Source organism: Urocitellus parryii, chromosome 12, assembly GCF_045843805.1.
Source record: "Urocitellus parryii isolate mUroPar1 chromosome 12, mUroPar1.hap1, whole genome shotgun sequence".
In the NCBI taxonomy this organism is placed as follows: Eukaryota; Metazoa; Chordata; class Mammalia; order Rodentia; family Sciuridae; genus Urocitellus; species Urocitellus parryii.
In genome coordinates this window covers 89,504,917-89,519,644 of record NC_135542.1, presented here as the reverse complement: position 1 = coordinate 89,519,644, position 14,728 = coordinate 89,504,917, and the positions used below count along the sequence as shown (strand labels likewise).

General features: G+C 43.5%; 1 protein-coding gene across 1 annotated transcript in view; it reads left to right on the top strand.

Annotated features, from left to right (window-relative positions):
- Positions 1–1,509: 1,509 nt before the first annotated feature.
- Figla (folliculogenesis specific bHLH transcription factor) overlaps positions 1,510–14,728 on the top strand; it is a 32,039-nt gene continuing 18,820 nt past the window's right edge. Inside the window, 4 exon segments of the mRNA XM_077791738.1 lie at positions 1,510–1,740; positions 4,430–4,582; positions 6,345–6,542; positions 6,544–6,570. Coding sequence (XP_077647864.1) covers positions 1,510–1,740; positions 4,430–4,582; positions 6,345–6,542; positions 6,544–6,570 — 609 coding nt within the window.

Here is a 14,728-nt window from a genome sequence, read left to right as displayed (position 1 = left end):
GTGTAGGGGTACATTTAACTGCATTCTTTCTAACACTCGCTAAATGAATTAATATGTTTTCTTATTTTTAGATGAAAAAAATGAATCAATTGAAGTCTGAAGGAGGGGCCCTTTCCCTTTAAAAATGGTCCCTGATGTCTTCTCGTCTGCCTCTAAAATGCCTCATAAGACACAGAAAAAGGACAGCAGCAACAGAAACCAAGATGGACAGGAACTCAACTGCCAGAGAAATTTTATCAACTAGGTTTAAGACCCCTGGAGCTAGGTCTGGATGTGAGGAAGCAATGAACGGATTCCGGTTGAGGGACAGCCTACAGAATGAAAGCCCTCTGCTACTCAAACTGTCAACCTCAGCAAGCTAGGGTAAGACTGAAGAAATGTTCCAGAGTGAAGGAGAGTTAAGAGACACCATGACAAGGGCTGGGATTGTGGCTCAGCGGTAATAGCGCTCGTCTAGCACGTGCGAGGCCCTGGGTTCGATCCTCAGCACCATATAAAAATAAATAAATAAAATAAAGGTATTGTGTCCAACTACTTCTAAAAAAAATGTTAGAGAGAGAGAGAGAGAGAGAGAGAGAGAGAGAGAGAGACCATGACAAAAATCAAACGTGCTTCTGGATTGGATCCTAACTAGACAGGAGAAAGGCATTGTAGAGATGGCTGGAGGAATTTGGACAGGTCTGTGGATTAGATGGTGGCAGTGTCAACGTTGACTTGTTTTTGAGTAGGAGAGTGGCCTTGTTAAGGAGGAAATACCCACTGCAGTATTTAGGGGTGATGGGCCTTGGCGCCTGCAACTTAACTACTTTAGAAAAACAACCTGTAGTCCTGGCAAATCTTAGGCTGAGGCAGGAGTGTGGCTTGAGCCCAAGAAGTCAGGTCCACCAGCCAGGGTAGCACAGTATGACAATGTCTCAAAACAACAAACATTCAAATAGTTTGGGAAAAAATAATAAAAATGGGAATAGTCCTAAAAAGAAATGAGTTGGAACACGTGAGAAAAAAAGAGATAAACTCAGTGAAGGGAATACAGGAGTTCTTGGTTCCTCTTTTTGAGACCATTTCTGCAGCTTTAATTTCAAAATGAGTTTTTAAAATAGTGTGTGCATCCATCAAAATTTCTGTATAAATGTTTATACGTGTGTATATAAGTGCACATGTGCATAGGTACATCCAGGAGCCAAGGTCTCAACTCAGACTAATTAATTATTAATTGGGGGGATTGGTAGCTCACCTGTGAATTTACCACCCCTTCCCTCAACTGCACCATGCAGTGCCTGCAAATTTGAGACCTCAGGTTGTAATCCAGCGCTCATGATAATCACCGACCGGTGGGGCTTGTTAACTAGGGGGTTACTGGCCCGTCTCGGGTGAGGGCAGCAGCCTTGCGGTTCTGCGGTCCCGAAAGCGCACAGGTGGTCTGGATTCCGCCCCCGCCCGGGCCTCGTGCGGCCTCAGGTGCGGCAGGGCAGGTGAAAGCCAGACGCCCGCTGACCCCCGCGCGCCGTCATGGACGCTGCACCCTCATCCCCTGAGTCGGGTCCCCTGTCGCCTGTCCTTCTGGGCGCACCTCAGGCCGAGGTGCTGGAAGACGTGCTGCGGGAACAGTTCGGGCCGCTGCCCCAGCTGGCCGCCATCTGCCGGCTGAAGCGGCTGCGCTCGGGCGACTATTCGTCGACGGAGGACCTCCAGTTGGTGCTGGAGCGGCGCCGCGTGGCCAACGCCAAGGAGCGCGAGCGGGTGAGGGGTTCCCCAGGGCCACTGGGCGCGGTCACCACGCGACCGTGTCCTGGGAGGGAGCTGACTTCCCGCAGAGGTACCCACCACCAAACATCTGCAGTGCGCCCCGGTGCGCCCCTTTGCCGTCCAAACGCAGGCCGCCAGGCGACTTGGACCTCGGGAGGCCCGACGTGGGACCTTAGCTTGTTGGGAGAATAAGTGGCCTTGTTACTGGGCACCTGCGTCCGGCTGCTTGGTTCCTGGCCGCTGGGATTGCCGCCCCATCTGCTGACTCTCCTGGACTTGCGCAGGAAGGTCCAGGAGAAGGGTAGAGGGGGACCCCGACAACTTCAAAACTCTTTCCCCTTGGCAGGTGCTTTTAAAAAGTTCAGGGCGCTGGAGTTGAACTTCAGTCTCAAGCTGTGGCGTGCTTGGGCACAAAGGGGACCCCCTACTTGTTTCTTTAACTTCGGCCTCTTAGCCTCGAGCAAATGCAGGGTGAGGGGGAGAAGGGGGCTTAATGGAAGTTGTTGTTAATTTTTTTAAGTAACGAAACACAATGCCCCAGTATGAGCCCCAATTCCTTCTCAACCCCGCAGAATGAAAAAAGCGACTTTCCTAGTCAGGGTGGGGACGCGGTTAATCCTGTGGGCCGTGGTTGGAGCGTCATCTGCTGGTATTTTTGGGTATCTCTGACCAAACTTGGCCCCAAATGGTCAGGTCTGGTCTCTCTCTCTCTGTTCTGCCCTTTGTAATCTTTGGGCTTGGTTGCCATGGAGGTGAACTAGAGGGGGGAAGGACGAGGGATAGAAGAGACATTTAGGCCTAGGGCTTGGAGGATAAGTTCTGTTGAGGGCAGGCCCTAAACACTCCAGCCAGGTCCTGTAGAAATTAGCCTACTAGAAAGCTTTGTTTGAGGAGGAAGGAGCAAGTGGGGGCAGAAGACTTAGGGAGGTTGGGGAAGTTGCAAAAAAGGGTAAGTTTGATTTTTTTTTTTTTTTAACCAGAGACGAGATATTTTATACAAATTATCCTCTGATCTTATTTGATGGCCCTAAAATGAGATTATAATTCAACATTTTAAGTGAGCCTTTCCCACCAAGAAGGAGTTGCCTTCTGTAGAGAACTGGGCCTCATTTTATCCACTTGAAAGCTAATTACCTTTATTGTTCTTTATAATGATAAAATCAATATGCCTAGGGAGTACAGAAATGACTGAAGAGGGACCGCAATGCTCATGACAGATAACCACAGAACATCTTTGCCTATGTCCCCTCAGTCATTCATTTTTCCTGGTTGTATGTCATGTACATAATTTTACAAAATTGTGGTCATTCAATATCTTATCATTGTAGATCTTTTCACCTAACATTACTAAATGTGTTTCCTCGTATTCGTAAGTGTTCTTTCATGCAACAGTTTTTGACTTTACAGTCAAAGGAATGGACCATAACCAATTCCATCTCCCATGGATAGGCATGTATGTTGTTTGTAACTTTTTTACTGGTACATAAGTCTGTGTGTATCTGATAATTGGTCTTGGAATAAAAGTGCTAGAAGTGGAATTACTGGGAGACAGGGCACATCGGATTTCATGACTTTTGATACAAGTTTCCCACTTGCTTTCTAGAAAGGTTTATTTATATATATATATATATATATATATATATATATATATGTATATATATATATATATATATATTTATCCCTGATACAGAGTACAGGACTGCTTTCTTTTTCATGGTATTCCTGATCCAATTAACAAAACAAATGTTACAAGCTTGGTACATGAAAAACGATATTTATAATTTATTGACCTTAAATCTTTTTATACATTTGCTGGTCATTGGATTCTCCTGTCAATTAGCCTGGTCTCTCATCTGTTTCACTTCAGGTTGGGACAACTCTCAATATATTGGATTTGTGGAGTTGTAGGGGCAGCTCTACCAGAGCCCATGTCCTCTAGACAGAGAAACATCAATGTTCCAAGCCTTCAGAGCTGAGGTAGACCTTGAGAATAGGGGAAGTAAAAATGAGGAGTCTTTGAAGGGTGAGCAACCATATGGTCTTTCACATTTGGCCAAGTGTGAAAGTTGACAAGTTGACAAGTTGAGGGCACGGTGATGAAAGAAAGATGTATGTACAGTAGTGCTTATTGAAGACTAGGTATGAGATCTGGATGAGGGCTTTTTTTTTTTTTTTTTGTACATCATGTTTCTTAGTCACCAAAAAGATATATAGTAGGTACTTTCTACTTTGCAGATGAACAGACTGAGTCTTAGTGATATGAAGTATCCACTTACTACAAAAGGCCAAGGATGGAGCTGGGTTTTAAATCCTAGTGTAGTTGCTGCAGAGAGTTCAGCCCCTACTTTTATTATTTTTGTTATAATGAAGTAGGTGCATTCTCAAAGGAAGTGAAGCAAGGTCAGTGTGGACAACACACCTTCCAGCCCATCTGCCTGCAGAACTGAGTCGATTCTACTACCCCTGTCATCTGGCTGTTAAGTTCAGAGCAGACAGAGATGTGACCCTTTGTGTGATGCCTGCCTTGATTCGCCTCCCAGATGAGAGGGTGGTGGAAATGAGACCTCACAGCTCTCTTCTGTGGTTTGGGGGATGTCTGCATAAGTTAGTGTCTCTGTTGTCTTAGCATGTGTGAGGCCCTCAATTCAATACCCAGCATTGTCTGTACCTTTTTGTCTTCTAGATAAAAAATCTCAACCGTGGTTTTGCCAAACTGAAGGCACTTGTGCCATTTCTTCCCCAAAGCAGGAAGCCTAGCAAAGTTGATATCCTTAAAGGTGCATCTGAATACATACAAGTTCTCAGTGATGTTTTGGAAGGATCCAAAGACTTAGAGGTAAAGGTTTAAAAATTTAGAACATTAATAGTCACCATTTATTGAGCTCTTTCTGTATGCCAGGCACTGTGCCAAGTAATTTATGTATACTTTAAGTTTTAGTCTTTTGAAAATTTTTTAAAAAATTGTAGATAGACACAGTACCTTTACTTTATTTTTATGTGGTGCTGAGGATCAGACCCAGTGCCTCATATGTTCTAGGTGAGCACTCTACCATTGAGCCACAACCCCAGCCCCTCCAGTTAATCTTTATAATAATCATCAGAGCTACTTGTGATATTTGACAAAGGAGGAAATCAAAATTCATGTGAAGTAGTGTAAAGACTGGGATTTGAACCCAGATCTGGATGAGCTTTGCAGTCAAGTCTGGCCATCTATCTACTTCCCTTCTGTTACTCTCCAAGGCACTTAGATGCTAGTTGCTAAATCTTTAATAGGACCTCAACAGCTGGAACTTGGGAGGAGGCTTCCATGAAAGCACTTGGGGGTGGCAGTTTCCTATCAGCTGAACACTCATCAACAGAGATCCAGAAGGGGTTTTGCAGTTATTCAATGAGACAATCTAAATGAACCTGCTTTGTAACCTGTAAAGCACTGTAGTGTTGTTTCCATTATCAGAGTGGCTTAGCTTAGAAATGTCCATAGGCAGTGGGAGGTATAGGCTCATTCATGGGTTTCATAGAGAGGCAAACAGTGAAGGCCTGAAAATGGATCCATGATCAGGGGAGATATGAAGAGAGAGAAGGCCTTTGAGATGAGCTCCAAGTGACACCATTAGCAGGAGGAGGTCATTAGGTAAGTGACAGGAAGGTCGAGGAACAAGATGGGATCATCAAGTTGAGAAAGAGAGAATGATAGAAAACCAAAGGTGGAAAATCAGGATGCTGCTGAGACCAAGGAAGGCAAAGGAGGAACAGCAACTAGGTTTAGCATCTGAGAGATGGAAGAGGAGCGGGCTGGGAGTCAACTCATGGGAAGTCAGGTAGGCATTATCAGTGAATATCTGGGGTTCAAACAGGGAAGTGGCAAGCTTCAGGTCCATTCACGTTGACAGTATGAGAAAGGAAATAAAGATCAAAAGAATGGTAAGAAGAAAACTATCAGGTCAAGTGAAGGCATTTTCTAAGTAGCAGTGTGATGGTGTTTAAGGACAGAAGAGGGGAGATACTAGAGAGAAGAGAAACGAACATTCTAGAACCTAGAACATTCTAGAACTTTTTGTCCACTAGTCCTATTCAGGTGACTGCTTGGAAGCTATATTTTGCAATGGCAGTAATGGATTGTCCTATTGGCCAAATTAGATGGCATGGTCATAAGGTTCAAATATGTGCAGGTGACTAATTGTGTAACAAGTGCTTTGTTCTGTGCAGTCATTATAAAATATAGGATTTATTCCATGCCACAATATTTTAAATGCACAACATTTTTGAGTTTACAGAGGGAGAAAATAAAGGCTACTGAGCAATACTTTCTCTCCATAATAACTGAAGCATTGCCCTTATGTAAAAAGTTTGAAATATATTTTATGTAGCCAATATAGCCCAGTTGATATATTTCATATAGCTCAGGGATGTAGCTCACTTGACAAAGTGCTTGCTTAGCATGTGTGAGGCCCTCAATTCAATACCCAGCATTAGAAAACCAACCCCCCCCCCAAACCAACAACAACAACAAACAAACAACAACAAAAATACACAAAAGTACAACCAAAAAAAGTCTGAAATGTCATATTATACTATTTGACAATTAATTTGGTTTCTAGAAACAAGAGCCAGAGGAGCAGAACTATAGCAACAATACTTGTGAATCACATGTTTCCTTGGCTAGAGAGCTATCAAGAAACGTTATCCGACATACCAGCTGTGCCATTGGCTTGAAGAGTGAAGAGGAAGGGCCCTGGGCAGATGGTGGCAGTGGTGAGCCAGCATACACTTGTTGCCCGGGTCTGACGCTGGCCACCAGAAATTACTTCACCGGCCAGGAGTCTGGTACAGTATTCCTTCTTAAATGGCTTTATGGAAGTCAAAAACCTCCAAATGTATTCCTGGAAGTGTGTGGCATTTTCTATGCTCAAACTTGATTAAAACAAGATTTTGTGAGAACATCTGGGTGGGGAGGAGGGGCTTCCTAGCATGGAAGATTATGATGTGGGCTGGGGATGTGGTTCAAGGGGTAGCGCGCTCGCCTGGTATTCGTGTGGCCCGGGTTTGATCCTCAGCACCACATACAAATAAAGATGTAAAAATAAATAAATTATCTCTATTTAAAAAAAAAAAAAGATTATGATGTCCCTAAATTAATTGGTTGTCAGCTCAAGGAAGGGAAAATTCCTCCAGAACCACCCAATACAAACCTAAGCTTATTTTATTTATCTATTTTTTACATATATATATATATATATATTTTAGATGTTGACGGACCCTATTTTATTCATTTGTTTATATGTGGTGCTGAGAATTGAACCCAGTGCCTCACACAAATGAGGCAAGCGTTCTATCACTGAGCAACAACTCCAGCTCCCTAAGCTTAGTTTTAAAATAGCCATATTTAATACAGCAGAAGGCTTTCTGGACTGTGTGTTCTCCAGAACAAGTAACTTGCCATATGTGAAGATACATGGCAATGCTATTTTAAGGTCGGGAGTCTGGTTGTAGGGGAATATGTTCTAAGTAATAGCAAAACCATTCACAGTTATTGCTCTTGTTACTTTGTCAAACTAAAGTAGTAGCTGGAGGTGGCTACATGCTTCTCCAAATTCAGAAGGAGGACTTTTGCCTCTTGCTCTATCCTTTTCTCTGTAACTAATGCTGTCAAAATGAGAAAGGCTTGTAGGAAACTGAAACCAATGAACTGTCACAAGCATGTTGTCTCTGTAATATAAGGGACAGAGTCGCCAACGATGGTGGTTGGGAGAAGGTTAGAATAACAGTTGAATGTAGGCTTTGGAGGCAGACTGCTGAGGTTCAGACCCTGTGTTTGCCATCTGCTGGCTGTGTGATCTTGCCTGAGCTACTGAACTTTTCTCTGTGATCCTGTTTTCCCATCTGTAGAATGAAAGTAATGCTTGTACCTACCTTGCACGTAAAATAAGTGAGGTTCAAATGACATCATGTCAGTAAAGTGTTCAGCGTGTCTCTGGTATGGGTTCACCTGGACAGATACCACATTTGCTTGACTTTCCACAAGTAATCAAGATTGATTGGTGAGCAACAATAAGCTACTGGCATCCCAGCTCGTTTGTGGCAAATGTTTGTAGCTCTGCTCTGACTGGAGATCTTCAGTCTTTCTGTTCACTGGCTGGCCTTGGCTTCCATGTCTGATTTGATTACTGTACTCTAAGCATCCCATCTGAGTTTGTGCTCAGCCTAGATTTTCATATTCTGACCACCTGAGATATGAACCTTCTCTTGCTGGTCAACATTTAGGAGACAATCTCTGTTGCTACTGCAAGAGTGGACATGGATGACAGACCAAAAGAAGGTGAAGAAATCACTTGACCTGGATCAATACTGATTAAGTTAATACTAATTGTGTTTCTGCAATTTACAGTGTGAATATGTAGTAGATATCAAGGTGGGATCTGACTTGTATTTAATTCTCATTGTTCCTTATTTGGTAGGTATCCTCATGTCATTCTCTATCATCTTCTTGCCAATCCCTTTTGGCCAGACTGGGGCAGAAGCTTCCATGGTAGCAGAACAGACCATAAATATATGTGCAATCCTTGATTTCCAAGAGTAATAGATTCTGGGATAGCTGCTTATCGTTCATCACATAATGAACTTCTGTTCATTAACCAGTTCTCACGGAAGTTTGCTTCCAAAAAGGAAGGAGATAATTTTTAGTCTTTAGCCAGACGAGTTTGTTAATTAGAAGAGTGTACTGCTAATTCTTAGACTGAACAAAGAATGAATTGTGTATTTGACATCTTTATATACTGGATATATAACTTCTGCCAAGGTCACTTTCAAATCCTGTTTGTAAAGTGTGCCATTTTTTGTGGGAGCATTCTAGGATTTGATCAGTTTGGTCAAGAATGTCTCATCCTTTGACATTCAAATCATTCATTTTGAAAACTGAAAAAAAATTTGAAGCCAGGGCGTGGTGGCGCACATCTGTAACCCAGTGGCTCAGTAGGCCAATTCCAGGGATGGTTCACTCTCCAGTGCTAATAAAAAAGGAAATAATAATCAGTTTACAGAAGGGTTACAAGTGTAGTACAAAGAACATTTTTCCTCTTACATTTTGAGGGTCTCTCACACCTGATTACTTCAGTGTGCATTTCCTACACATGGGACATTCTCCTAACACAACCACCCCAAATCAGGCAGCCAATGCATTTGCATGCTTGCTGTGTAAACCTCAGGCTCCATTCATGTTTCACTTATATCCTAGATAATGCCTTTTCTAAGAAAAAAGACCCAGAGGAGAATCATAAATTGTGTTTAGTTGTCTCTTTAGCTTCCTTTGGTCATGACCTTTCTGTGACTTTTATGATCTCGACGCTTTTGAAAGATTATGGGCCAGCATTATGGTATGTTTGATAGGCACTATCTGTTTTCTCCTGATTAGATTAAGACATGTATCTGTGCCAGGAATCTCACAAGTCGTGCTGTTTCTATTCATTGCATCCTATTGGGGCACATGTCTATTCTATTTCTAGTGACATTCCTTTTGATCACTTGCTTGAAGTAGTGACTGTCAGGCTCCTCCACTTGAAAGTCAGTCTTTTTCTTTCATAATTAATACGTATTCTGAGGAGCTGCTTTGAGATTTCCTAACTGTCCCATTACTCATCAAACATCCTATATTATTAAACTTTTAACTTTGAAGTAATTATAGATTCACAGTAAGTTGCAAAGGTAGTCCAGAGAAGTGTCATGCACTTTTAACCCAGTTATTCCCAATGACTGCATCTTATATTAACTATAGCATATCAAAACCAGAGGGTACATAGTTCTGTGTCATTTTAGCACATGTAGATTTGTGCATCTACCAGCACAATCGCAGTACAGAACTGTTTATCACCATGAAGATCTTTTTTGTGTTACCGCTTTGTAGTCACACCCGCTGCCTGACTCTCTGTGCTTCTGAATCCCTGACAACCACCAATGTTTTCCATCTCTGTAAGTTATTTCAAGAATGTTTTGAAAATTGAATCATACCATATTCTATCTTTGGAGACTTTGTTTTAAAATTTTTTTTTGAAAGGGACAATGCTCTTGACATCATTCAGGTTGTTGTATCAGTAGTTTGTGTTTCCTTTTCATTCCTGAGTATAGTCCATGCATCACATGGATGCACACATGTGCATTTTGTCTTTAATTTACTATTTTAATTTACTTTTTATGTTAGCATCGGTGCATAGTTTTCTGTTAAATTCAGTAGCTTATATCATATGTCATTATTTTTTGCTCAAATTGTCCTTATTGTGGCCAGTGAAAGCCCCTTTCTGTTTGTTTGTTTTTTTTTTAAAGAGAGAGTGAGAGAGGAGAGAGAGTGAGAGGAGAGAGAGAGAGAGAGAGAGAGAGAGAGAGAGAGAATTTTTTAATATTTATTTTTTTTTTTAGTTCTCGGCGGACACAACATCTTTGTTGGTATGTGGTGCTGAGGATCGAACCCGGGCCGCACGCATGCCAGGCGAGCGCGCTACCGCTTGAGCCACATCCCCAGCCCTTTCTGTTTGTTTTATCATCAGTATTTTCTTTGGTCGCTTCTTTTCTTGCAGAAGATGTTTTGAGCTCATGTTATCCCACCCCCAGCCTGGAATGATGATTCCATTTATCCAAGTTATCCTGTGTGTAACCCATCTCCTGCCATCTCCTCCCTGTATGGCTGGTCTCTTCAATCTTTCTTAGGATTTATCAGATTTCACAAGGGCCCTCTCTTTGGCTCTCATGTTCCACCTGGGCCATGCTTACCAAAGGCATGGGTGCTTCCTCTGGTATTAATGCCAATTTACCCGCTTGGGCCCCAATACCTTGCTTGGGGTCATCATGGCTTTTCCTACCTAACCCTGTCTCAACTATTGGCTTTGGGACTGAATTATTCAGACAGGAAAAGGGGGAAATTATGTTTCCTTTGAGGTGAGCATTTTTCTACATTATTTTCCCTTTAAACACATGTAACTCTGAGATTATTATTTGCATGTGAGTTGAGCAATTATTTACTGACTTTATATAAACTTGTACTTTACAATCAGAAACTAGGATGAGGTCAAGGACGCTATGCTTGGGCTAGCCTTTATTTGACAAAAGGATCCTTGTAAGGGTTCAGCCCATGTTACCCAATGGGGTGACTACACAGGGTTTCAGAATCCTGGCCAGATACCCTGACTAGAGACTTAGTGACAGCTGATGTAGCTCATTGAACTGAATCACTTATATGTGGAGGGGCTTAGGATTTAGGAGGCAGGCCCTTTCTAGCTTCAGTGTGCAGGAAAGGCACCCTTCTTCCTGCCCTTGGGGTCAGGAGTGGAATTCCTGGTGCTGGCAGTGATGGGCATTGTAGGGGATTTGGAGACAGGGTCAGAACGGGCTATGCAAGGTCAACAACATTCCCGGGAGGCAGAATCCTGAATGAAGTACATAAGAATCTGCTGATGGCAGGGACGGAGATTAACTTCTGGGGCCAGAGCAGGTTTGCCTGGGAACAGAAGCAGCAAGTATCCATGTAGGCGGAGAGGTTGGGAGCCATGAGGGGTTCCACAGCAGGGCCTGGTAGGGATAAGGATTGGTTTCAAGGTCTGCAAGAGGATTGTTTAAAAATGAAGTTTCCAGGTGTGGGTATTTGCCATCTTGGGGTTGGGCATTGCTGGGTAGCAAAGTGTTTGCTGTCTTGCCATGTTTATTCTTTCTACTTGTCACTTGTGATGGTGGCTTGGGCATTTGACAATGTATATGGCTCTGAACTGTATTCAGAGTTGCTTGTGATTCTGTAGAGATTACATCTCTGAAAAACAAAAAAAAAGAAAAAAAATCCTTCAGTTTTGGAGTGAGATGCCAAGAATGCCGGGGTTTGAGGGGCTTTGGAAAGAGACATGTGGCTGAACACAAATGTCTGTCCCAGGGGCCTAGAACTGCTGCCAACATAGATTTCTGAATTTTGGCATGCTGTGAGAAAGTTCCTTGAAAGAGCCTGAGAGAAGGAAGCTGCATGGGTGGTAGATTCCCACTGCCCCCTCTCCAGGTTGTGGGCATCTGTGAAATGACTCCTTGGGGACATTTATTCCAATAACATTTTAACCTCTGAAATGAGGGGAACAGATGAACACTTGTGGAAAGCCTGGAAGCTTCTTCTATCTTGCTCCTTGCCTTTCCCCAGGCGGAGGCATGCAGTAGTGAGAAGTCTACCGCAGAGCACAGCGTGTCTAGGTTTTTGCATAGGAAGCACATTGTCTGCCTGGGTGTTCACTGGTGACTGATGAGGCATGTTCTGATGAGTGTAGCCAGCAGGATATTTTGGAATGCTGAATCTCCCTTTGGACGGGGCAGGTGCTCTCTGGTTTGCCAGAGTCCCCACCACTCCTCTTTGCACGGTACTAGCATCTTGCCTGTTCAGGTGATTGACAGTGCTGCTCTGGACTTAAGACATGGGGCTTGGGGTAGGCTGCTCCAGTAACTGCATTCAGCTCTGGGATTTTCTATGTCTTCTAAAGTTTGTGGGTCTAGGAGCTGATGCTTTGATTCTACCTATGCTGTAGGTTGTCTGGGACTCTGGAAAGGTGAGCCATCTGGGGCAGGCAGGGCAGGATGGATCTGTGTTGGCAATGATGATACATCCAGTGGAGGATTCCCAGGTTGCAGCTACCGAGGAATAATACAACTAGATGCCCAAGAGGAGACCCTTAAGGCTAAATCCCATCAAGATAAAATGTTAGAGGGAAGACAAATTTCTATTTCTTTGTGAAAATAAGAAAGGGAGATTTCTTTTAATTTTTCTCTGGGTAAAGAAGACTGAATTGATTATGAATGCAGGTTTACATGCTTTGGGTGTATGTGTGGATGTGTGTGAAATTTGGTGTTTTTTATGACAAGAACTCTACCTGGTATGTCCCCTAATCCTGTCAGAAAGTGGACTATTATTCGAGAGAGCCAATAATTCCACCCTTTTCTACCTATAATGGGCCTTGTTGTGAAATTAATTTCAGTCAGTCTTTGTCTATTCCATTAGACTTCCAGAAGGAGGATTTACGAGACTTTATAAAGAGCCTTGTAATATGCCCATCTCATTGGCCCCAGGTGAACATAAAGAATGGCAGAATTGAATGGAAGGGTGTCTCAGAGGAGAGGTCAGACTTTTTGGATATGCTGCTCATTTTCCTTGAGACAGATGGCCGTTTGGGTTAGTAGAGAATCGCCAAATTCTAGGACAACACAAGTTAGCCCTAGCCTCTGAGGAAGCTCTGTGTGTCTTACCACCTTTGATGTCCTGTCCTTATTCCTGTGTTATCCAGACAGATAAGGGATAAAGTGGAATTCCAAGGACACAGTGTTAATGGTAGATCTCCTAATGGGGAGGGTGAAGGGATTATAAATACTACACCATTACTTTAGGGACCCTTCTTGTTCCCTTTAGATCACTCTTCCTCTTTGGAAATCCCCTCCCTGTATATGTTCTTCCAGCTACTCTGGTGTGAAAGATGTGTCTGAGGCACCTGCCTCATTGGGGTGGTCTGAGATGAGGAACCAGGGACAGTCAGTCCCATGTATTCTGTGCTGAGGAACAGGAGACCCCCAGTGAAGAGACTGGGACTGCATGGGGTTTGGTGGCCAACACTCCATTCATGATAGGAGCTTCATTGGCTGGAAGAGTTACATAGCTGTCTCCCTGGATATGAGAAGGCCAGGCTGGGACTACATGGCTGTGTTCTGGTCTCTAGGTCCAGATGGACAACTGAAGCAGGTTGCCAGATATAGGCATGACCTAGATGTGAGGAAATGTAATATTACCTTCCATACTATATTCTACTTGTTCCCAAGGTCTCAGTCCTTATAATGCAGATTATGGGGAAATTCCATATCTTGCCCCGTTAAGGCCCATCTTTTTTAAATAAGTATTGAATGTTCAATATTTATGTTCATTCAATGTTCAGAATCCCTTTGGGGCTTTTTGCTTCTTGGGACATCTCTCCCACCTCTCCTCTGTCTCTAAGTACAGTGTGGAGTGAGCACTGTGGAGGCTGGCAGGGATTCTGCTTGTCCTTGGGCTTCGCTGGTCTTGGGCGGTGCTGAGCTGACATCCCCTGTAAATTCTGTGACCCCACGGTGTCTTCTCCTCTCTGGGCCAGACTTGCTGGGACAGTTCCATTCAGAAACCAGGACTTCTGGTTTCCATGGCTTCCCCGACTTCTAGTTGGGATTATAAGGCTGCCTGGGGGGGGGGAGTTCATAATCCACGTGAATCAAACTGTGTAATATGATATATTAAGAACTATGTAATGTTATGAACGACCAATAAAAAAAAAAAATAAGGCTGCCTGGGGATCCATGAACCTGGGGATGCCACTCAGCTCTGTGGCACTTACCTCTTCTGAGAGGCTCCCTTTGGGGAGTAGAGGCGAATCCCTATTTCCCTCAGACTCTACTGTCTGTTTCTTGGGTTCTGTTGTCTTATGGAACTCTTTCCCATCTTGGGTCAAGGCCCAAGACAGCATAGTGCAGGGTCGTCCTCGGGGATCAGGGAGCTTCTTCACACTGCTTCCATCACCTCTCAACAACTACTTCCTGCCATTTCAACTTCTGCCTCCATGTTTGGTTGTAGGAAGGTTTTCCCACATCATATCTTGCCTTCTTCCTGTTCTAGGGCTACCTGATGGACAGCCATCTAAGCTCTGGCCCACCAGAATCTATATATTCTCTTTCAAATGAAAGTTGCTTTTCAAACTATTATGAGGCTGGGGACTGAACCCTAAAACTAAGTAAGCAAGGACTTCTATTCACCCCACCTTCCCCTACCAAGCATTGGCTCATTGGATGAATGAAAAATGATTGGATAGTACCTCTGATTATCCAGCCGCACAGCTCACACTGGCAGGGCACCCCTGTTCTGAAAGATGTTAATCAACAGGCTGAGTTTCTATTCCTCAGACTACCCGCTTTGACTTAGATGAGGTCCAGCTGTCATTTTTTTTTTTTGATGAACTGT